The sequence below is a fragment of the Ursus arctos genome, unplaced genomic scaffold (assembly GCF_023065955.2).
Source record: "Ursus arctos isolate Adak ecotype North America unplaced genomic scaffold, UrsArc2.0 scaffold_10, whole genome shotgun sequence".
Classification (NCBI taxonomy): domain Eukaryota; kingdom Metazoa; phylum Chordata; class Mammalia; order Carnivora; family Ursidae; genus Ursus; species Ursus arctos.
This window is the reverse complement of record NW_026622764.1, coordinates 57,245,833-57,268,599: the sequence shown is the minus strand read 5'-3', so window position 1 is coordinate 57,268,599 and position 22,767 is coordinate 57,245,833. Positions and strand designations below refer to the sequence as shown.

General features: G+C 37.6%; 1 protein-coding gene and 1 long non-coding RNA gene across 2 annotated transcripts in view; one reads left to right on the top strand and one right to left on the bottom strand.

The window, feature by feature from the left end:
* Positions 1-624: 624 nt before the first annotated feature.
* On the bottom strand, positions 625-12,979 carry TRIM13 (tripartite motif containing 13). The gene is made up of 3 exons (XM_026493221.4): positions 12,894-12,979; positions 12,228-12,312; positions 625-2,221 (listed from the first exon to the last, which is right to left on the bottom strand). The coding sequence occupies exon 3, from the start codon at positions 2,213-2,215 to the stop codon at positions 992-994; it is 1,224 nt and encodes a 407-aa protein (XP_026349006.1). The 5' UTR covers positions 2,216-2,221; positions 12,228-12,312; positions 12,894-12,979; the 3' UTR covers positions 625-991.
* A 9,630-nt stretch (positions 12,980-22,609) lies between these two features.
* Positions 22,610-22,767, top strand: part of LOC113251310 (uncharacterized) — a 10,142-nt gene continuing 9,984 nt past the window's right edge. The window contains exon 1 of the long non-coding RNA XR_003314406.4: positions 22,610-22,767. This exon is cut by the window's right edge and continues 356 nt beyond it. This is a non-coding gene — a long non-coding RNA (uncharacterized LOC113251310).

The window sequence follows — 22,767 nt, the reverse complement described above, 5'->3', positions numbered from 1 at the left end:
TTCTCTTTTAAAAAAAAAAAAAATCTGTGGGAGGTAGGACATCTTTATCTCATGTGAGCATTAGTGTTTTATTTTTCCCCCAGTAGTATGTATGTATGTATTGCTATTTTTTAAGTTTTTATTTAAATTCTAGTTAACAAATATTAGTTTTTAGCTGATTAATTTGCACTTTATAATAGCTGAAAGATTGTTCCATCTAGTGTCAAATTAACCTTACTACTCTTTAAAAAGATGTTAAGCAAGTAGGTAGATTGGTTTGGTTGCACAGTTGCCACGATACTTTGGAACAACACAACACTTAGCTGCCAGTAAAAAGAAGGCTTTCCCATTTCCTGTTCTTGCCATGTGTTAGAATTTTTTTTTTTTAACCTATGCCTTTGCTTGCACAGCCACCTAACATTTCCTTTGAATTCTTTGGTGATAAATTTATAGAACCGAAGGAGAAAAAGGCAAGCTGAAATCTCCACCCTCCTAAAAATGTAAACCTATTATGCCACTTTTTATTTACCTGAAATGTACATTTTAGCAAAAAAGTAAAATTTAGAAATCCAAATCTAGAGAAATTTGAAGTCCAACCCACCCATATCTTTCCTTTTTTAAAAGAATGTCCAGTCTCCAAAAAAGTTGCTTTACAAGAGTAGTCTTTATTACATGCTTAAATGAACAATCACTGTAACACTACCTCATTTACACAATATTAGATCCTGTGCTCTCTCACCTCTTTTCCATAGCATAAACACAACCAGTACTGGGTGGGGGTAGGAAGCGTATTACAAAAGCACTCTTTAAAACGGATGGAGGGTTCAGGACTTACTATTAAATCCCACATTTATCTTATGCTACCTAATTTGAACAACACGTATAGGACATTATTTTTGAAAGGAATACTTTTGCAGGAAAATATCTGAAATTTTGACCCAATCTGAACTACCACTCAGCTCTTTAACAAATTTCTAACAAAAGACAGAGAACTACACACTTGCAACAGATTTTATAATAGTTTGTATTTGCACACAAATTCTGCCACATTGTTCAGCACCACCAAAGTAAAATTCTTAAATCTTTCACTGAAAATGAAAAACCCATCTATCACCTGTTCCCAGTAAAACATTGATTGTTCTACAAAATCAGCTGATTTAATCAGATAGGAACTGAAGTTTGAGAGATGGTCTTTCCAACTTGTGAATTCATCAAATAAAGACCCTTCTAGGAATATAGTGGGACCAAAGAAAATAAGAAAGCTAAGCAGAATGACTACCACAAATAACTGATAAAAGCTCCAGGGAATCTTGCTAATGAATGTGCCAGTGTCTTGAGGCAAAGAAAGTTTATCCACATCTACTAGTTTTATGTCTTCCCACTGACTGGTATCAAAGTTCTTCATTAAAGGGCTTGTGGGCAAATTAGAGGGAGGTAAAGGAGTTTCCTTGATTACTTTTATTTTCTCTCTGAACTCCTGCATCTGTTGCAGAAATATGATGGGTTCTGACACATCTTTGAAAGCCTCAGCAATGTTAAAAGCCATTCGTTGTTCCTGCAAGATGGTGTTGAGTTTGTTGATCTCTGGGTCATAGGCTTGCATAACTGCAAGTTTCATGGTCTCAAAGTCAGACAGGATCTCATTCTTCTTTTGATCTAATGTATGTTGTAACTTCTCAAAAAACTCCTTTACTTTATCTGAATCTTTAGTCAGTAACTGTAGAGATTTCCTTTTGCTAGTTTCCAAGGTATCCAAGCGAGAAAGAGCATCTCCCCGACGCCAGGTCTCAAAGCTCTGGAAGAGGGACTCAAAGGCATCTCTTTCCTGAGCATAGGCATCTTCGATAGAACAGAAGACATGCTTGGTGTGGTCACCACGAGTAGCACAGATCCCACAAATCAGCTGCATATCAGTCAGGCAGAAAATGTTGAGAGGCTGCCCCAAGTGTCCTTTGCACACTGGCATTTTGGGAGAGATCTTGATCTTGTTATACTTTTCCACAATACCCTTCAGGGAGTAATTAACCTGCAGGCTATTGACTCCGGTAGCTGAAGTTTCTTTACGGCATGTAGGGCACTTGAATGGAGAGGATCTCCACAAGGAATTCCGCACAGTCCCCTCTAAGATCCCTTCTAAGCATTTTTTGCAAAAGTTGTGTGAGCAAGGCAAAACTCGAGGATCATCAAACAGACTGCAACAAATTGGGCACGTGAGATCTTCTTCAAGCAGCTCCATCACATCCTACCATAGAGAAAGAAAAAATTTAACTCCAGTCATCTCCTCCACTATGTAATAATCAGAAGAAACTATCTTCAGAGGCATTAAAAATGATCTCTCACTGAAATAACCAGGCAAACAAAGGAAATGAGTGAGAAATTTAGGAAGGGAATGCACACCAAAGCAGATTTAATCTGCTGGGACTGGAACACACTCCTTATTAGCAGGACTCCCTGTACACAAGGCCTTTGTGTGGGCTTTCCAACAACAGTCTTTGGCTGAGATAGGGTTAGGTCTAGGACAACTGCAAGTTGAGCCAGCAGGACCCAACTGATTGTTTTAAAACAGAAAGCTGACTACTAGCTGTCAGAAACAAAGCTACTCAGTGTCTGAATAGAATGAGCTCTTTAGTCTGGGCCCACAATTATAAAATGGTATGCTATTTAAAAGAAAGAAGCATAGAAATATAAATTCAAGCATGCATCTTGTGCAGGCTTTTATTAAAAACTAGCAAATTTTTCTATTTCAAAAGCAAGATTACAATTATTAAAATAGTAAAAACCTGAGAGTTGCAATTCATTCTTCAGAGAATTAAATGAAGTTTTCTTTTAAACCACCAAAACTGTCTAGTGTGCATCAATTCTCAAAATGTGGGCAGAAATCTGCTGTTCCTAAGACTCTTCAAGTCATTTGTGAAGCTCAATACTTTTTTCACAGTAATACTGAGATATTTGCTTTTGGCACCATATTGACAACTGCACTGTAAAAGCAATGGTGAGTAGACACTGCTGGAGCCTTAGCAGGAATCAAACAAGGCAAAGGCAGCACCAAACTGTACTACAAGTTACTGTATTCTTCATTACCACACACCCACGATGTAGGTGGTGGTAGCCGGCTCATTTAAGAATGTTCTTTATGAAGCAGCCAAAATTATTCATTTTTCTGGTTTTTTTTTTTTTTTTAAGATTTTATTTATTTATTTGACAGAGATAGAGACAGCCAGCGAGAGAGGGAACACAAGCAGGGGGAGTGGGAGAGGAAGAAGCAGGCTCACAGTGGAGGAGCCTGATGTGGGGCTTGATCCCATAATGCCGAGATCACACCCTGAGCCGAAGGCAGACGCTTAACTGCTGTGCCACCCAGGCGCCCCACATTTTTTTTAGATCTTGATCAGTGTGTACATGCCTTTTTAATATTTTGAGTGATAAAAAAAGGAAGTAAACAAAGCATTTCTGCGGCACCCAACAGATATTGTCTGGAGAAAAAGCACTTACGTGATTGAGTTGTAATCTGAACCAGCTGCTTTTTTCTTATCGAACACAATTTTTATTTAAAGAATAAATGAAAAACTGGCTATTCAGACTTAGGTAAAGCAGACATCGTTTCAAAAATGAACAAAATAATCCCTTCACTTCAAGGAAATCAAATGGTATTTCTTACCAATGATAAAAGTATAATGCAGGGACAGATAAAAGACTCCAGTTATAATCTATTAATAGCAATTCATTAAAGGGATCTATAAATATGTAAAGCAATGCCACTCTTCTCACAACTGTTTTGAAAATGTTATTTTTCATACAAATTATTTATGTTAACATGTAATAGGTTTATTGTTATAGGTTTATCTTTATTTTAAATGAATATCTTAAATTTTTTGTTTTAATTTCCAATATAGTAAATATCTACATACAGTACATATGTAAACAAAAACTCTTGGGATCCTCAGTTTTTAAGAGTGTGAAGTTGTCCTAAGACAAAAAAAATTTGAGATTCCTGATCTAGAGAATACCATTTCTCAGTTCAAGTTTATTATTTTAAAATGTACATTTTAAAACTTCTATCCCTAAAGTTTTAAAACCAAATATAGTGCTAACTATGTCCTCTTCAGCTTACTGAGGGACAAATTATGTCATGTTACCACCAAACGGATAAATAAGATAGGATCTAATAATCTATAGACCATCTTATAATCAAAAATAAGTAAATAAATTTTAGCAGTAATTTTAAGAATCACAATTAGAGCTAGAATCTAGAAGATAAATAGTGTTTAAAAAATAAGCTGAGTTTGTAAGGCTAATTAATTCGTTTATGGCTTTACATTAAGTAGTGAGAGATATATGTATAATAAATTATAATAAAATTATATGCAGAATTAAAGCAAAGATTATTCTGTCAAATTTAATGTCATATGGCAAAAATACGTGATAAGCTGATCTTTCTGAACAATCTCTCATGACATAAGAAATCATAAAACCTTTTAAAAGCACTGGGAGGAGAATGGCTATAAAGACGGGTTAGTGTGCTCCCTGAGAGAAGTTATGAAGCAGCTGTAAAACATTCTGCCTCTAGGGGTGCCAGGTAGCTCAGTCAGTTAAGTGTCTGCCTTCAGCTCAGGTCATGATCCCAGGAACCTGGGATGGAGCCTCGCATCAGGCTCCCTGCTTGGTGGAGAGTCTGCTGTCCAACTCCCTCTGCTGCTGCCCCTGCTTGTGCTTGCTCTCTCTCTCTCTTTCTCTCTGTCAAATAAATAAATAAAATCTTTTAAAAAATTCTGACTCTAGAACAAAGAAGGAAAACTTTTGATGATCCTCCTACCTTAGTCCTGGTTTTATATTTTATCATCTCTACTCCTCTTTGTCCTCTTTCACCTAAGAATTCTATGCTAAAACTAGATTTTGGAGAAGGTAGTAGAAACAGGAAAGTAAGAGGGGGCAGCATTCAATAAAGTAAACTAATTTACTCATTCTTGCAAGGAATATTTCCAGAGAATCTTATCCAAGCATATTAAATAAGTAAGAGGGAAAACAAAGAATACCAAGTGGTTGGGATACAGAGGGAAAAAATGGGCACCCTAGGCAAAGGGAAACTTTGAGGAAAACTGAAATACATACTGTAATAGGGGCCAAAAAGAATTTTAAGGCAATCAAGTATGAAAAATAAACAGGAAAATGTCACACACAGAAAAATTTAGTAGTAAACAGTCATCCCAAAGCCATAATCACCTTATAGCTCTGAAAATGAACCAGAGGAAAAAACTATTTAGAAAGTCCCTTTTTAAAAATTTGCATCAAGGGGCACCTGGGTGGTTCAGTTGGTTAAGTGACTGACTCTTTTGATTTCGGCTCAGATCATGATCTCAGGGTCCTGGGATCAAGCCAGGCTTGAGGCTGCTTGCTCAGTAGGAATTCTGCTTACTTCCCTCTTCCTCTGCTCCTCTGCTCCTCCCCTAGTGCTCTCTCTTTCTCTCTCAAGTCTTTTTTCAAAAAATAAAAATTTGCATCAAAATTATGGTGGATCCAGTTCCATTTTTAGTGATGCAGCTTACAAATTTTGGTTTATAATTTAAAGATTCTTATTTCTGGGGCACCTGGGTGGCTCGTTAAGCGTCTGCCTTCAGCTCAGGGCGTGAACCCAGGACCCTGGGATTGAGCCCCACATCAGGCTCCTCTGCTGGGAGCCTGCTTTTTCCTCTCCCACTCCCCCTGCTGGTGTTCCCTCTCTCGCTGGCTGTCTCTCTGTCAAATAAATAAATAAAATCTTTAAAAAAATAAAAAAATAAAGATTCTTATTTCTGTTAACTTTAAAAGCTAAACATTTTTTTCTTCTCTTTATACTCAAAACTTTCTCTATGACCAAATTAATGTGACCACTTCCACAGCCAACTTTTAGAGAATGAGACAGCCGAATCCAAAAAACCACAGAAAGTTTGTTGCCTCAAGTTTTAAAGGAAAATACATAATTAATAAGGTTTTAGGCTCACTAAGTGAAGAGTATATTTTGCAGTAAAGGAACTCGTAGATCCTTTTCTTTAAGTATGGCTAACACATAAAAATCTGGAGAAGTCAATAAAACAAACTCCTTTGTAGGAACTAAAGAACATATCCCCTCTTTTCTACAGCTGATTTTCTTTACCAATATAGAAGTCAAGAAACTTTATGTGAACAAAATTATTGCTCTCCAGTAATAAAATTTCAACTTAAGCACTGTCAAATTCAGTGTACAATAGCAAACACATTTCCAAGATTCATTTTTTTCCTTTGAATATGTTTCTGAAAACCAAGAAAATCTAAATTTTGAAGCACAAAAATCGGTTTTACCCACCAATTAGAACTTTCCGAAGTTTTTTTTTTTTTTTTTTAAGATTTTATTTATTTATTTGACAGAGACAGCCAGCGAGAGAAGGAACACAAGCAGGGGGAGTGGGAGAGGAAGAAGTAGGCTCATAGCAGAGGAGCCTGATGTGGGGCTCGATCCCATAACGGCAGGATCACGCCCTGGGCCGAAGGCAGACGCTTAACCACTGTGCCACCCAGGCGCCCCAGAACTTTCCCAAGTTTTATACCAACAAAGTAGTAAATATATACCTAATTGTCTACCACCTTTCATTTTCAACCTCATTTTCCTGCCATATGTGTATTTTTAAATATACTTTTAATTTACATATAATGAAATTCACTCTTTTTGGTATACAGTTCTATGAGTTTTGACAAATGCATAGCTGTATAACACCACCACAGATTTACTTTTAGGCAAAAATTCATGACATCTGCACTCAAGGTAGACTATGAAAACTGCTTCATCAATCCTACCTCGAGTGGGTATATAGCAACAAGTCTCTACAAATGAAAACTGAAACATGATACCAGAATATTAAAAATGGAAAAGTCAATACTTATAAAGGAAAGTAGACTTAAAATAGAAGCAAAACCTATATATGTGTATTAGACTTCTCTCTCCTACAAGTCCCTTGTTTTTAAATGATCAACTCAAAATGTTATAATGCAAAAGGTGCTCATTTATTGACTCTTAAACAAAAGTTAATTTTAATAAAAAAAACTGACAGAAACTTTCCTATTAAGCCTCTGAATTTAATTGGCAGGAATATAAAGTTGTTCAAGATATTACCCATGATTTCCTTCCAGATCCCATTAGAGAACAAAAAGAAAAGTTAATAATACTTTGTATCTTAAGGATTTAAATCAAATTTCCATCCTGCTTTGAGGCATCTTTGGATTCAGGAATTCCAAAGTAGATACCTAATATGAAACTACATAGCAAATACTGAAACACACTTCACAGACAAAACTAAATTACACAAACCTCAACTAAACTGGGAACCATCAATCTTTCCTGAAACAATGCTTGGAATAAAAGGGATCGCTCTTTTTTTTAAGAACTTTCTCTTAGCATATTAATCTTATTTTCAAGTAGTATACTGTATTCTGCTAGTAGGAGATCCACTAGTAATGCTTTTTTGAAACTTAGGGTCAAGTTACTGAATCTAGGTAGAGGATGTAAGGATATTTATTGTATTTTTCAAATTTTCTGTATATTTGAAAATTTTTACAATAAAAAAATTGAGGAAAAAACTAAAAAGGGAGACCAATTATAAGAAAACCATATTGAGGGGCGCCTGGGTGGCTCAGTCGTTAAGCATCTGCCTTCGGCTCAGGGTGTGATCCCGGAGTTATGGGATCGATCCCCGCATCAGGCTCTTCCACTGGGAGCCTGCTTCTTCCTCTCCCACTCCCCCTGCTTGTGTTCCCTCTCTCTCTGGCTGTCTCTCTCTGTCAAATAAATAAATCTTAAAAAAAAAAAAAAAAGGAAAACCATATTGAGCTTAAAAAGCAAAACTTCAGAAGCATTATTAGCGAAGTATGATAAGCTTTACAAGAGTTTGATCTGCTATAGTATTGTTTTATCTTTTATAAAATAAAAAATGTATTACTGAGAATCTCTGGATCCAAGCCTATAAGGAGGCTGACATACTTGTCTGGTTCTTAGACAGTGGCCTTTGACAAACCACATATACATATTACAGTTTCTCTCCTCATTATATACCTGTTTTAAAAGTCATAATGTATGAAAATTATTTATAAAATATTTGTTTTAAGTGCTCCATATCAATGTGTAATTATAATTTATTCTCGCTTTTAGAGACTGTTCCATAATTTATATGATCAAAACAGGATAAAGTGAGTTTAAGAATCTCAAAAAAGGACTATGAAGATATATATAGTGTCTAAAACAGCTTGTCTAATTGTTATGTGGCTCTACAAACACAATATAAAAGTTATTTATGTGTCAATGTAAGACAATAAGAAACTTTCATTTTCTGGCATTATCCTAGAACTAGTAGTTAAAATTTCCCACAGCATATTTCTAGTAGGATTCCTGATAAGTAGGACAAAATAAAGCTAGAACAAAAGGTCCATCAGCCAGGAAGACCCACCTATTCAGCAATTTCACAGAGGTTTTGGACTACGGTAACATTCTCAAAAACATAAAAACCAGGTCTTTACCCTTACTAGTTAGTCCAGTCAGAGGAAAAACATGGGTTTTTCCCTTCCTTCGTTCTCTTTTCTGAACCACTATTTTGCCTTGACTCTTTCCTTTGTTTATTCTCTTAAGTCATCATACTCCCCATGTCAAGGTGTACAATCTTTTGATTTCCTCCTATTCTTTCTTTATCCCTTACCTGCCTCTTCACCTTACTTACCTTTCTTTCCCTTTCATCTTTTCCTTGTGTCTCTTGATAATTACCCCAGCTATTATTCTGTAATCCACAGCATTATATCAGTAGGGTTTTAGGTACCAGCTCAATCAGATATCCCTATCCCACTTCTGTACAACTATCAAGAAGTCTGTGGGAGGATGCCTGGCTGGCTCAGTCAGTAGAGCATGCAACTCTTGATCTCAGGGTCGTAAATTCAATCTAGAGATTACTTAAAAAAATTATTTTAAATTTAGGAACAAAAAACCCCACAGAAGTCTGTGTGATTTCCAAACAGTATTGAAGCCCATTCTCTGCCACCCAGATGAAATCCATTCGAATGAGTCTGAATTTGAGGAAAACATACATATAGACTAAATTATTCTCCTACTATAGTACCAACCAGATTCAGATATTTATCTTTATCTGTTAAGAGTTCCAACTAAGTTAAGTTGGAACTAATGACTTATGGAAAGGTCAAACCAGAAATGTCTGGTCTCTTTTCTCTCAAATAAACGTAAGTGGGTTTAATGAAGATGTAAATTTTTACCCCTAAAACCACTTGTCTTCTTTTACAACCATAAATTTGGCAATCTCTATTGGTTGGTATCTATTAAAAAGTTTCCGTCATCATCTAAATCTGTATTTCAGGTTAATGCCAGCTTTCAGAAAGTACTATCAAAGTCTAACATTTGGTAGGTAGCCAGCTGGATTTATCTAGATAAGTGAGGTTACTTATGTTATATATAATACCATAGAAGGGAAAATAGGCATTTTGTAGATAAACTGATAAGCACTACTTATCAACTTAAGAACTTACTTCTGAGATGCCTATTAGAAATGTCACTAGTATAAACAAAGGTCCTTTTGCTCAGTGTAGAATTATGTATACATCTTATTCTAAAGTAAATGTGAGCTACAGAATATATCAAGTAGAAAGCCAATCATGCTAAACTTTAAGCAATTTTTTGGTTGGCTATATTATATATACTATGTTGGCACTCCATGCTCATATTCAATACCACAAATATGCAGGGGGAATAAAAAAGCTCCCCATGTAGTTATAATGGGGAACCAGGCTATTGCAGTAGAATATACTTGTGGCACTAATGCCACAAGAAAGACAATAAACTATCAACAAAAATTTTCAGTCAACTTTTCCTTAGTAATATGTCTCCAGCTATAATGGAAATGATTTTTTTTTAAAGCTTATAGGAATTTGCTTTATAGAAGGCTTAACGGGAATTAAACTATTCTATATGTCAGAGGATGCCTGTATTTGGTTATGAGGAGTGGGCATAGCACTCTATTCATCCACTACCATTCTGGTATCCAGAGTTCAAGGCCAAGGTAATGAAGATGGCAGTGTCTTCAATGAATAACAAGAATGAATAATCCAATGACCTAATGATATTTAAAAAGATGAAATATAAGCTAAAAGTAAATTCCTGCCCTAAATTCAGAAATACAGCACATTTACAAAGATATTGTTCCTCTAAAAGGTATGATAAATGCCTTATGAAAAGGACATAGAAAGTTGACTCCATACTGAAGTTAGAGAAGTTATCCAAGCAACCAGCTTTTATGTTTTTCTTAAACTATAAAAGTAATTTGTGAGTACAGAAAATACAGGGGAAAAATCACCCATAATCACATCAGCAAGGAATAACCATTATTATTGTTTTGTTTTATTTCTTCCAATCTTGTGTGTGTTCTGTTTGTGTACATACATATTTTAACAAAACTGGTAGCTTCACACAATTTTGTGTCCACCATTTTTTACTTACTTAATCACATGTTTTCCCCCTATTATTATATATTCTTCTAAATTGTGATAGTTCATCTTATGGATGCTCTTACTGGCTATATGTCTTTTGCATTATAACATTTAAATGAACATCTTGTAGAAAAGTCTTAGTCCACAGCTCTGGTTATTTCCTTAGACGATTCCTGTAAGTGTACTGTTAGGTGTGTCAAAGAGTAGAAAACACTTTTAAGGACCTTGAAAAGATTGCCAGGTTTCCCTCTAGAAGGGGTATTCAAATTTATGAACTCTAACCAAAAACGTATGAGTGCCCCACTTCTCCATGCAGTTCCTGATCTTACAACAGAACCATACTTTTACAGTTTAGTAAAAAACCAAGAATAAGGCATACATTTTTACCATACCTACCCAAATTTAAAATATAAAACAGTTTAAGGCAGTTAATATTAGTATGTGTTTAGGATTACCAATATGTATAGGGAATATATGGTAATAAAAGTTATGGGGTAGGAATAAAATGTACTGGGTCTAAAAGTATTTTAGAGACCATCTAGAAAACACCTAACTTTATAAATGAAAAAAACTGAGCCCCCCCCCCCCCCCGCATAAGTGGAGCTTTCCCAATTATATACAGCAAGCTAGGCACAGGACCTGAGTTTCCCAATTCTTAGACTTTTAGCACTATCCAGAAAGTGGGTCAAGAATTCAGTGTTCTCATTCATAAAATGGAGAAGTTTAATCATGGCTCTCTAAATACCCCTCTAAAATTTTATGATTTTTACAAATTAGGTTATAACAGGCTCACTAGTAGAGGAAACAGAGCACTGAACCTGTCTCTGAATACCTAACTTCAAGCAGGAGTTTTAGCCTTCATAGAATGAGGATTTTTACATTATCTACATCATCATGCTTTTGGGAAGATTAAGTAACGTGTGCCAGTTTTGTAAATTGCTAAACCATATAAATGTAAGGTGGATTAGTTATAGTTGTGTACAAATACAAAAAATGTAAATTCACGTTTAAAGTGTTATTTTAGAGCATGAGTATATTAACCAAGAAAGGTCCTGAAAGAGAGCCGGACTCTCTTGAAATTCAATTTCATGAACAGGTAAAGCATTATATAGGATAGCAGGTACAAAGCCATTTCATGGAAATGGGCATATCTGAACAATAGCTGTGGTACAAGTAAGACCAGGTAACCAACCTGTCATAAATGTATAGAACTGAAAGAATAACATGGTGTTATGGAAGGACTTACTAGGGAGGCTTCAGTATCTCAGCTAGTGCAAAAAAGATGGTATTTTTGAGAAAAGGAGAGCCTGAAGAAATGTATCTTCTCATTGTGTAAGACAAATATAACCAGTTAATCAACAGCTCCATCAAGTTCTACCAGAAGGAGTGGCTATATAAATGAAATTCTGCTTTTAAAATACGTATTGTATAAAAAACTCAGTATTGTTGTACAAGTCCTAGCAGCATGGTATGGGAGAAGGAAAAAAAATCTTCTTAAAAAAAAGAAATGCTAAGGCCTCTCTTTTCCTTTTCAATATAAATCTGTGGACTGTAATACATATCGACTAATTGCTACATAAATATTTTCCAAATACTGAATCTATCCTGAGTTTTGAAAAAATACGAAAAGTACAGAGACCACCCATGAGGATGGGAACACATACATTCTACACATAGTTCAATTTTGCATGGTTCTGGACCTAAAAAAAAACTGGGTGCTTTTTTGGTTTCTTAATGTAGGGAGAAGTATTGTAGTTTACCTCTGTCCCCTGCCAGCAGGTGTATTCGTCAGGGTTACTATTTCCCAGGACAAAGCAATCAGGTTTGTGTTTTTTTCTCACGGGGCTACTGCAAAGAAAGAACAAAGAAGAGAGTTATGCATTTATTTGAACAGGATCCTTAGTCTTGACCCTCAATATTTTTCAGTCGTCCGGCACAAATAGAGCCAGCGTGCTAGGACCTGGTGAAAAAGCCAGGAGCATGACGAGATCTTTGTGCAGTACTAAGGAGCTTCCCGGTTAGGGCGCCCTCCCCCGGCGCCAGGCATCTTCCCCAGGTTCAGTGCCAGAAAGTGGCCGAGTGCTCCGATTTATGATTCATGGTCGCCTTTTCTTTCCTAGGCGATACCGAGGCGCTGGCAGTGAAGCCAGGCATAATCCGTAGCGGAGCAGGTTTTCTGGGGCACAGACACGCTGCACGGGCCCAGCGGACGCCCCCTGCACGCCGCTCCATCTCACGCCTTGTTCCAGTGCCCAGCTGGTTTCCGCTGAGCAGCTCGGAATGGAGCTCAAATTGAGCTCTCCGGGAACCACCCCCCCCCCACGCAGGTCGCTGTCCTGCCAGGGCAAGTCCCCAGCCTCGCGGCAGGTCCGAGGATCACACCCCCCCCTTCCCTGAGAGGGACCCGGCGGGTACTTATCTCGGACCTCGGGGGCCGCGGGAGGGGCCCCGCCTGGAGCCGTGCGGCCGCCTGTCCTCCGGCCGCGGGGACCGCGCGTTACCGGCTGAGCACCGCCGCAAAATGGACTCGCGGCGCCAGGCGTGCCCCGCCCCACCGCCCTCCTCTCCCGGCACCTCGGTCCGCCTCCTCGGCCGGGCTTCGCCTTTGTTCCGTCTCCCGGGTCTCGCCTTTCCCCGGGGTGGGGGTGGGGGGGCAGCGGGTGAGGTGAGGCGGGAGTCCTTCCGGTGCCAACAACCGCCAACAATAACTGCCACCGCCCGCGGTGCGCCTGGAAGAGGGGAGGGTTCCGGGCTGCTCGCTTCTCTCCCTTCCAGAGGGGCTGCGCGCGCCGAGAAGCGCCGTGTCCAGAGCCGGCCGAGCCTGGGCGCTGAGAAGCTGACGGCGTTCGCTAAGACGCTTGGGCTGGGCCTGACGGACTGCGGGCGGCCGGAGGCGGTGCCGTCCCCGGTGGAGCCACCCGGGAAGAAAGCTGGCGCGCAACAAGATGGTTGGGTTTGGATTGTTGTACTTTTTTTTTTGTTCGTTGCATTTTTAGGAACAAAAAAAAAAGCCCAACCCTTCACACCACTTCATCTGCATCTCTCAAGACCAGAAATACAGCCACAGTGGCTTGGAAGGACGGAGACAACTGTCTGCCTTTCACCCTACAACTCGGTTTGGGTGGGACGGGCATTCCTGTTGGGACCAACCCCAGGGTTCTAGTTATAGGCCCCGGCCAGAGCACAACCAAAATAAGGTTAATTATCGTCCACCCCAACCTTGCACCTACTTCTTTGCGGGCTTTAGGCTGAATACTAGCGACCCAATTCAATTTAAGATTTTCTTTTAGGAAAAACCAGTCTTCTTTCCTTTGGAGAGAAGGAAGAACTTAAAATTGGCTTTAACTTAAATGCTGCTAATGGTTATTCAGTTGCTAACCTGAGTCACTATTCTGTATAGGGACTTTGTCTAATATCAAACACATTAAGCACTTATACTAATGATCTGTTTGGTTCCAAGAAGGATACAAAGGTGAACGAATGGCTTCTCCAAAATTTACAATCTTGGGGGAAGGGCAACAAGGACAAAATCACAGAATATGCCCTGGGGTTGAGTTCACCCCCTGTAGGGAAGTCTGGTCTTTGGGAGTAGAATTTCAAGGAGAGGTATTCTAGGCCTGCCATACATAGTCCTTGGGCTCTGTGACCAGTCTTTAGCTCCAACTCCATAAAAGCCCCTCCCCACTTCCTTCTGGGATGTCTAGTTCCTTGCCATGCCCCTATCCCTTAAACCCAGTTTTGCCTCTGTAGAACAGCTCCTATATGCCATATAGTCTTCATAAAAAACACTGTGGGATGAAAATTATGATTCTCATCCTGTAGAGGAGTAAATGGATGAAGTGATTTCTCCAAGAGAAAAATCAAGAGGTAGAGCCAAGACTCTAAAGTTGGATACGAGGTATAGCTTCTTTCTACAGCACCATAACTGTCAATGCCATGAAACTGCACCCTAGTCTTCTACTAAATTAGTGTTATTTTTTTAAACACACCAAAAAAATCTGATTTATAAAAGCATTTTAAATGCCTAATATTAAAATGATCCAAGAGTGAAAGGTTGTTGACTCATAAACACAAATTAGCCTTAATGTAATTATATAATACATATTTATATAGTTAGATCTGTTTGGTGGCAAATACTAATAAACTTCTGCCCAACTAAAAGTAAAACATTGGTTAACTCGACATAGAAATCTTTAGACTCAAATTACTAAAAGAACATTATACGTTAAACTCTAAGATATAGAAAAATAGGGAAGAATAGCCTCTCTCCTCCCAAGGTCCTAATAAAACAGCAATGGGAGGGGTGCCTGGGTGGCGCAGTCGTTAAGCGTCTGCCTTCGGCTCAGGGCGTGATCCCGGTGCTCTGGTATCGAGCCCCCGAGCCCCACATCAGGCTCCTCTGCTAGGAACCTGCTTCTTCCTCTCCCACTCCCCGTTTGTGTTACCTCTCTCCTTTTCTCTCTCAAATAAATAAATAAAATCTTTTTTAAAAAAAAAAACAGCAATGGGAATTGCCACATACAGTATGACTAGAATAACTGCCAGATTAAAACATATACACACAGCTACATTCGTCCTGGAAAATCACAATGTTAACTAGATGCCATTAGAGATAACGCTGAGGGGTTGTCAAAATTCTTGTCACACTGGAATTTCCTTCTATTGACTGTTCTTCAAATAAGTAAGCTAACAGCTGAAGATTGGAATTCGTATGTCAGCACAAGACTATATAGTCTTATTTAAGTTTGTCTTTTGTGATCTATTATTACAGGGAGAATTTCTAATATACATATGAAATATATGTATATATTCTTAGTGTTGTGTTGATTTCATTCTGTTGTTTGTGTCTTGAGTCTTGACAAAGGTAAAAACTGCCAGCTCTCTTTCCACCTACCAAGACATGTGATCAGATGTTCTGTAACAAAAGGGACAGTGCCAAATTTGGTGAAAACTATAATGTAAATTGTCAGAGTGGGAAACACCTAATATAAGACTGAAGCAAATGTGTGCAGCAGAGGACTGCTGGTGAGCCTCCTCAAACACATTGAAACATTTTATTATTATTCTGTCCTTTCCAATAGCTGCCAAGGTCATCAGTACAAGCCCCAACATTCCCGAAACAGAATTCCTGGCAATACAAGGCACTGACATTGCAAGGTGTAGTGAAAAGAGCAGAGTCTTTAGAATAAGTTCTGCATCCAAACTCTCTAGCTGTATCACTAGTTCAAATTACTTAACATCTCCAAGCCTCAGTTTTCTCTTCTGTAAAATGGGAATTATGATTCAGTCAATTATGATAATTAGGTAATATGTAAAGCAATCAATGTTGTATCAGACATATAGGAGGTGATTAATAAATGGTCGTTACGGTTATATGGAGGAAGAGAACCATGCTGGTTTGGGATTACAGCTGCTTTGGATTTGTAGATTTGAAGCTAAAGCATAACGGTCTTAAGCAGAACAAAGCTGCCTATGCAGTAGAGGAAGCAAGGACCATAATTTATACTTTTCTATACCAAGCCCGGGGTGGCCTTTTAAAAAGCATATATCCTACCACTTCTATACCCCCTTCCCTTTGCTCAGTTACGGAAACAAGGGAAAAAAGGGGGGGGGGGAATCACACTCAACGGAAGGAGAACTTTCCGTTATTTTAAAGCTCTATAATTTCAGAGAAATTGATTGAACATCCAAAATACTCCATTAAAAGGGAAAAAAATCTATCTGCAAATATACATTTACCACAGAAGACAGAAACTTACCCAAGACTTGAGGAAATTAAAGGTATTAGCCCCTGGTTTGAAGAAAATTCCAGATTCCATATATTTTAGTTGCACAGTGACGTTCATGCATTAAATGGAGCAAATAGCAAAGTCGGTGGGGTTCTGAAGAGAATGAGAGACACTACAGCAACAGTAAACTTGGCCTTTAGTTGTGCTGTTTCTGTAGTTGGAAAGAAAAATTGTAATAATAAAGTAAAATGTCAGAGGTAATTAAGATGATACTAGCATGTGCTTATAATTATGTACTCAGGGTTGTGCTAGGCACCAAAGGCACTAATCAAGGAATTTCCCGTTTGGTTGAAGAGACAAGTCTTAAAAACAGGAACTAGTTCAGTAATGGTAGATGAGAGTGGCCATTTAAAAGCCAACATGAGTGTTAAAGACGAGATTAGAGGTAGGCATCAGAAACATGAGGGAAATTTTCCCAGGGGAGGTGGGAGTCCAATGAAACATTTAAAGATCGCAGGGTTTGGGGCACCTGGCTGGCTCAGTCAGTAGAGCATGGGACTCTCGATCTCAGGGTTATGAGTTCAAGCCCCACGTTGAGTGTGGAGCCTATAAAATAAATAAATGAATCAATCAATCAATCAACCAACCAACCAGTCATAGGATTTGAAGATGAGAAATGGGAGCATTGGAAGTGAGGAACACAGCTCAGGGTTGGAATGAGCTTTGCTGACACTGAGTCAGTGAAGAGCATGGCCTGGTTTGAAAATAAAGTTTGAGGCCAAAGCATGGAATATTTTGAATGTCAGAATAAAGAGTTGAACTTCATTCTGTAGAAAATGGGAGCCACTGAATAATTATTTATGTGGCACTAATAAGATGAAAGAATTTCAGGAAGATTAATCTGATCAAGGATCCAAGATTTAAGGGGGAAGAAATTTCCTTTATTTTAATACTTCTGAGGTTTGTTGAAAACTACAGATTTTTAAAAATGCAATAATATATATAAAAGTAACAGCATATATGGCTAAGTCCTACTGAAACATTTAATACCAAATAATTGCTCATTAAGTTCTTAACTTGTAATAAAATACAATATAGAAAGAATTAACTATGACACATATTTTCCTAAAATCCAATAAGAGGAAATTATATGTATTTTTGTATATAGATTTATATATCAATCATATATATAATTTATTTTTCTATAATGATCTTAACTACATTGTATGACTAATACATTATTAATACATTGCTTAGCTACATTTTAGAATGTGTCTCACTAGAGCTTTAAAAATCACTACATATATATACTCTGAAATGTACTGCTCTGTTTTGATATTTTAACAATAATTAATTACGTTCAATTATGTTAACTAAATTTTTTCTGAATTCCCATACATGTAGAATTTTATTCTTGATGAAGAATAACTTTGTGAATGCCTTGAGAATTTTTAATTCAGGTAAAGCTACATATACGATATATTTACAGTTTAAGATAATTGAGTTTGTAGTACTTTATTTTGGAATCTTTCTGTTGAGTTCATTAATCATTATGTGCTCTGTTTTTATCTTGAAAAATGTCAGTTTCAATAATAAAGTCCTATAATTTCAATTTAGAAAATGACTTTCATCCTGTTCTATGGGACTCTTTTTTAGAATATTTCTTTCACAAATAAAGATACACCAGAGGTGGGGTTTGTGTAGTTTTCAGTAGCTGGTAGATTCCCGTACCTTCAACAGTCTATGTTAAATAAAGGCAATAGTACATTTCATAGAGCTTTGGTTCCGAAGACCTAGATTTATCAGATACCTATCTTTACAGCATTGCTCGAGAAATACATGCTTCATGGTTTTTGATGTGAACCTACTTGAGTCTCTCTGATATTAAAGCATGTGGTAATAAATACCTTGTCAAAAATGCGCTTATCTTATAATGGTCTTATTTATTACACCATGCTGGTTGTTGCTAGCATGAGGCCGGGTCTCTAAGAGCTTGTGCTGGATCAAACCCAGTCACACCCCCTCCCAGTCAGGCAGAAGACACAGACAATTCAGAAGATGCATGAGACTTATTATACGATATCAGCACAGTTGGGCATTTTGTGGAGATCACTGCTTCAGTTCCTCATTTTCCTTGATCTCTTAGCAGTACTTGCTAAGTCCTCCTTTAAAGGCCTTCTTTTCCTGGCCTTTAGTAACGTCTTGCTCACTCCTGGCTTTTCTTTTCCCAGCTCAGGAACACTTGCTGGCTCATCCTCTTCTACCCAGCATTCAAATTCTGGAACTCTTTGAACACGCCACTATTTCAGGACACTTCAGGACTTCAGTCACAGTTTGGTGATTCTCACATTCCCTGTAAAGCAGGGATCACAAACTGATAGCCTGTAGTCATACCATTTATTTTTATTTCTTTTTTAAAGATTTTATTTTTAAGTGATCTGTACACCCAGCTTGGGGCTCAAACTTACCACCCCACGATCAAGAGTTGCGTGTTCTGCAGACTGAGCCAGTCAGGGGCCCCCGTCATACCATTTTTAGATGATGAAAACTGTTTGAATTTAAATACGTGAGCAGAGGCATGCTTCTTCCCCTCCCATAGCCTTTCTTCTCTGTGGGCAGTTGAGTTAGCCCTTGGGTTGCCCCAGGCTTGAGCTCCTTCCAACTTCAGGGTTCCTACCCCTGTAGTTCCTTCTCTCCCTAATGCACCCTCCTCCTGCCACCAAACCCCACCTCCCCACCCCAGTCCCTCAACTGCTGCACAGCTGATGCATCCCAGGTTAGCTTTCCAAAATGTTCCAGGCCAGGGACAGATCCCTCTGAATCATCCCATTCTGTCCTGTACTCTTCTTCCATTGCAGACACTGCAGTTAGTTTTTATATATTAACTTGTGTGATTATTTGAATAATGCTTGTCTCCACGTGACTGTAAACCCGTAAGAGCAGGGATTTTGTGTGTTGTGTGCCTGTGTGTGTCCATGTTTCCTCGTCATTGCATTCCTAGCACCTAACCCAGTGATCACAAATTTTTTTATGAATGTTTAAGGAAAGTAAGAATTCTCTCTTTCAAAGACTATTGATGCATTTCAACCTTCTAGGAATTAGCTGTTGAGACCAGCCAAAAACTGAATTTTATTCACTTAAAATAGGAACTTTAATACATTTTATTTGATCAAAACATTATCTCCTCCCCTTCATTTACAAAGCAGGTTTTCAGACTTCTACAGTTTACAAGATGTATCAGGAGTCTTCACGCTTTCACAGCATAGCTTGTCTCTGAAAATGAAGATAATTTCTTGAACAGTCCAGAAAATGCCCATAAAAAATTGAGAACCTTCTTTCTATGCATGAAAGTTAAACAATACACTGTAAAAAAGACTTAATAATATAACTCAATAAAAATGTAAAACTATTCATGTTTAAAACACACTATACTCATGATAACACACAACTATTAAAAAGAATATAAGCTGGGGGCACCTGGGTGGCTTAGTTGGTTAAGCAGCTGCCTTGGGCTCAGGTCATGGGGGTTCTGGGATTGAGCCCCAGATCAGGCTCCCTGCTCAGTAGGGAGTCTGCTTCTTCCTCTGCCTCTCCCTCTGCTTGCGTCTGCAGCTTCTCTCTCAGATAAATAATAAATAAAATCTTTAAAAAATAAAATAATTTTTCAAAAGAAGATAAAGCTGTATGTTTGACAATGGGATATGTATAAGATATAGTAAGTGAAAAATCAAGTTAAATACAATAGATATACTACGATTCCAGGTTTTTTTAAAGATTTTATTTACTTATTTATTTGAGAGAGAGCGAGAGAGGGGGAGAGAGCACAGAGTGAGAGAGAGAAGCAGGCTATCCCCCTCTGCCCAGCAGAGAGCCCAGTGTGGGGCTTGATCCCAGGACCCTGAGATTATGACCTGAGCTGAAGGCAGACCCTTAACTGACTGAGCCACCCAGGCGCCACTATGGTTCCAATTTTGAAAAGAAGTGTAATTGGTAGAATATGGATAGAAAAAAACATTTGGAGGAATATGTACCAAATTATCAATTTGAGAGGATAAAATTTGGAAATTTTCAGTGTTTATTAAGTTTTATGTTATTAGAATTCTTTTATATTTTTACATCGAGCATCTATTACTTTTGTAAAGAAGAGAAAAATTTGTAAAAGAAAAAGGCAATTAGAACAAACTCTTCCAACTGAATAACAAGGCAACACCTAGGTAGAAAAACAGGCCAAATACCTGAAAAACAGGACATTAAAAAAGGAAATACAAACGATCAATAAGCATGAGGAAAAAAATTCATTCTCAATGATAATCAAAGAAATGCCAAGCAAGCCCTTTTTAGTTCATTAAATTAGCAGAGACTTAAAACATAATGACCAATAGGCCAGCAATGAGGGAGACAGACCATCTTTTTGCTGCTGGAAACCAACATAGATGGGTACAACTTTTCAGAGGACAACCCGGGAATCTGTATAAAAAAACGTTCAAAAATTACATATACTTAATTCAATTTCTAGGAATTTATCCTAGGAAAGTAATCATAAACACAGCAATTTATATGCTAAAACTATTTGCTACACAGCTATCAGGGGAAAGTTAGAAATATTGTTATTACCCATCCAAAGGATATGAATGAAATGAATCCTGGTACATTCATACAAAATAATGATATGTAGCCATTTTTAAATCATGTTTTAGAAGATCATTTAACAATTCAAAAATGCATGTCTTCTATAAGTGAAAAACAATTTTCAAAAAGTATATACAGCATAATGCAGATTGTGTGTGTGTGCACATGTTAAAAAGTGATCACCAAGTTAACAATTGTTATCCATAAGTAGTATAAAGTGGGAATGACTTTTATTTTGTCCTGATTCTTCCTTGGATTTTTCAAAGTTTCTCTAATGGTTAAATAATGTGTTCTCTTTATAGTCATAAAAAAAAACTTCTTTTAAAAGCTGCTGGCCTATGCTTTGGAAAAAAAATTTGTCAGTTCCTCTAGAAATTAAACAGTGTTACTCTATGATCCAGCATACCTACTCCTAGATATATTCCTAAGAGAATTGAAAGCATACGTACAAACAATAACATACACACAAATGTTCACAGCAGCATTATGTAGAATAGCCCCCCTCAACTGGAAATAACCCATATGCCTATGAACTGATGGATGGATAAGCAAAATGTGGTATGCCTATTCAACGGAATATTATTCAGCCATATAAAGGATGATACTGATTCATGTGACAACATGGATGAAACTTGGTTACATTATGCTAAAAGTGAAAGGAGTTTGCCAAAAAGGCCACCTATTACAGGAGTCCATTCAGATGAATTGTCCAGAATAAGCAAAATCATAGAAATAGAAGGTTGATTAGTGATTGCCAGGGACTGGGGAGAGGAAAATGATGAGTGACTGCTAATGAGCACAGGATTTCTTTTAAGGATGATGAAATCATTCTGGAATTAGATAGTGGTGATGGTTGCACACAACCTCATGAATATACTAAAACCCACTGAATTTTAACACTATAAAAGGGAGAATGATTATGGTATTATGAATCATATCTCAATTTTTAAGTGTGGAAAAAATGTGGTGGCCTATCAAAGTTTCCTGGAAAAGAAGAATAGCATTTTAAGTAAATGCTACTTTGTTATTTTTTAAGATTTTATTTATTTATTTGACAGAGAGAGAGACAGCCAGCGAGAGAAGGGGGAACATAAGCAGGGGGAGTGGGAGAGGAAGAAGCAGGCTCCCAGGGGAGAAGCCTGATGTGGGGCTCGATCCCAGGACTCCTGGATCATGCCCTGAGCCGAAGGCAGACGCTTAACAACTGAGCCATCCAGGCGCCCCAGTAAATGCTACTTTATAAACATAACCTACAAAGTGGTAAGTGCTGTGGTAGAGGGGTGGGAACATAGGGAAAACATCTAACAGTACCTGGGGGTCAGAGGAGACCTTCATTAAAACAGAGATTCTCAAACTTTTTGCAAATAATAAATAAAATTATTAATTCATTTAAAAATAGCAATAATGATCCATTGTGTTACACAGTTCTCTCAGTGATGACATCTTACATAACTGTAAGATATTCTCAAAACCCCAGACATTGACACTGGCACAATATAGCTGACAGACATTATTCACTTTTACCAGATTTTGCATACACTCATTTCTAAAAAACTATTTTAACTGAAAAGACAATATAACAACATTAAAATTTTTTAAATAAATGATTAGAACTACCCGTAACTCTAAAAGCAATCTGATTACCTTATATAGAAATATATGAAATTTTTATTATAAAATAGTTTAAATATACCAAAAAGGTTACAAATAAACAGCTATGTACCCACATTATCTCCATTTATGTTTTTACACCTTTACTACATATGTGAATATCCATGAAAATAAGTAGTATTATTTTGCACATCTAAAAACCTTATGTAAAAATTGTATCACAATACACAAAAGGATGAACTTTTTAAAATATACATGTTTCTATCATAGTAACACATACGGTTAAGTGCCAGTTGGGGAGGAAACTTTTTCACCCTCTCTGCCCACCTTC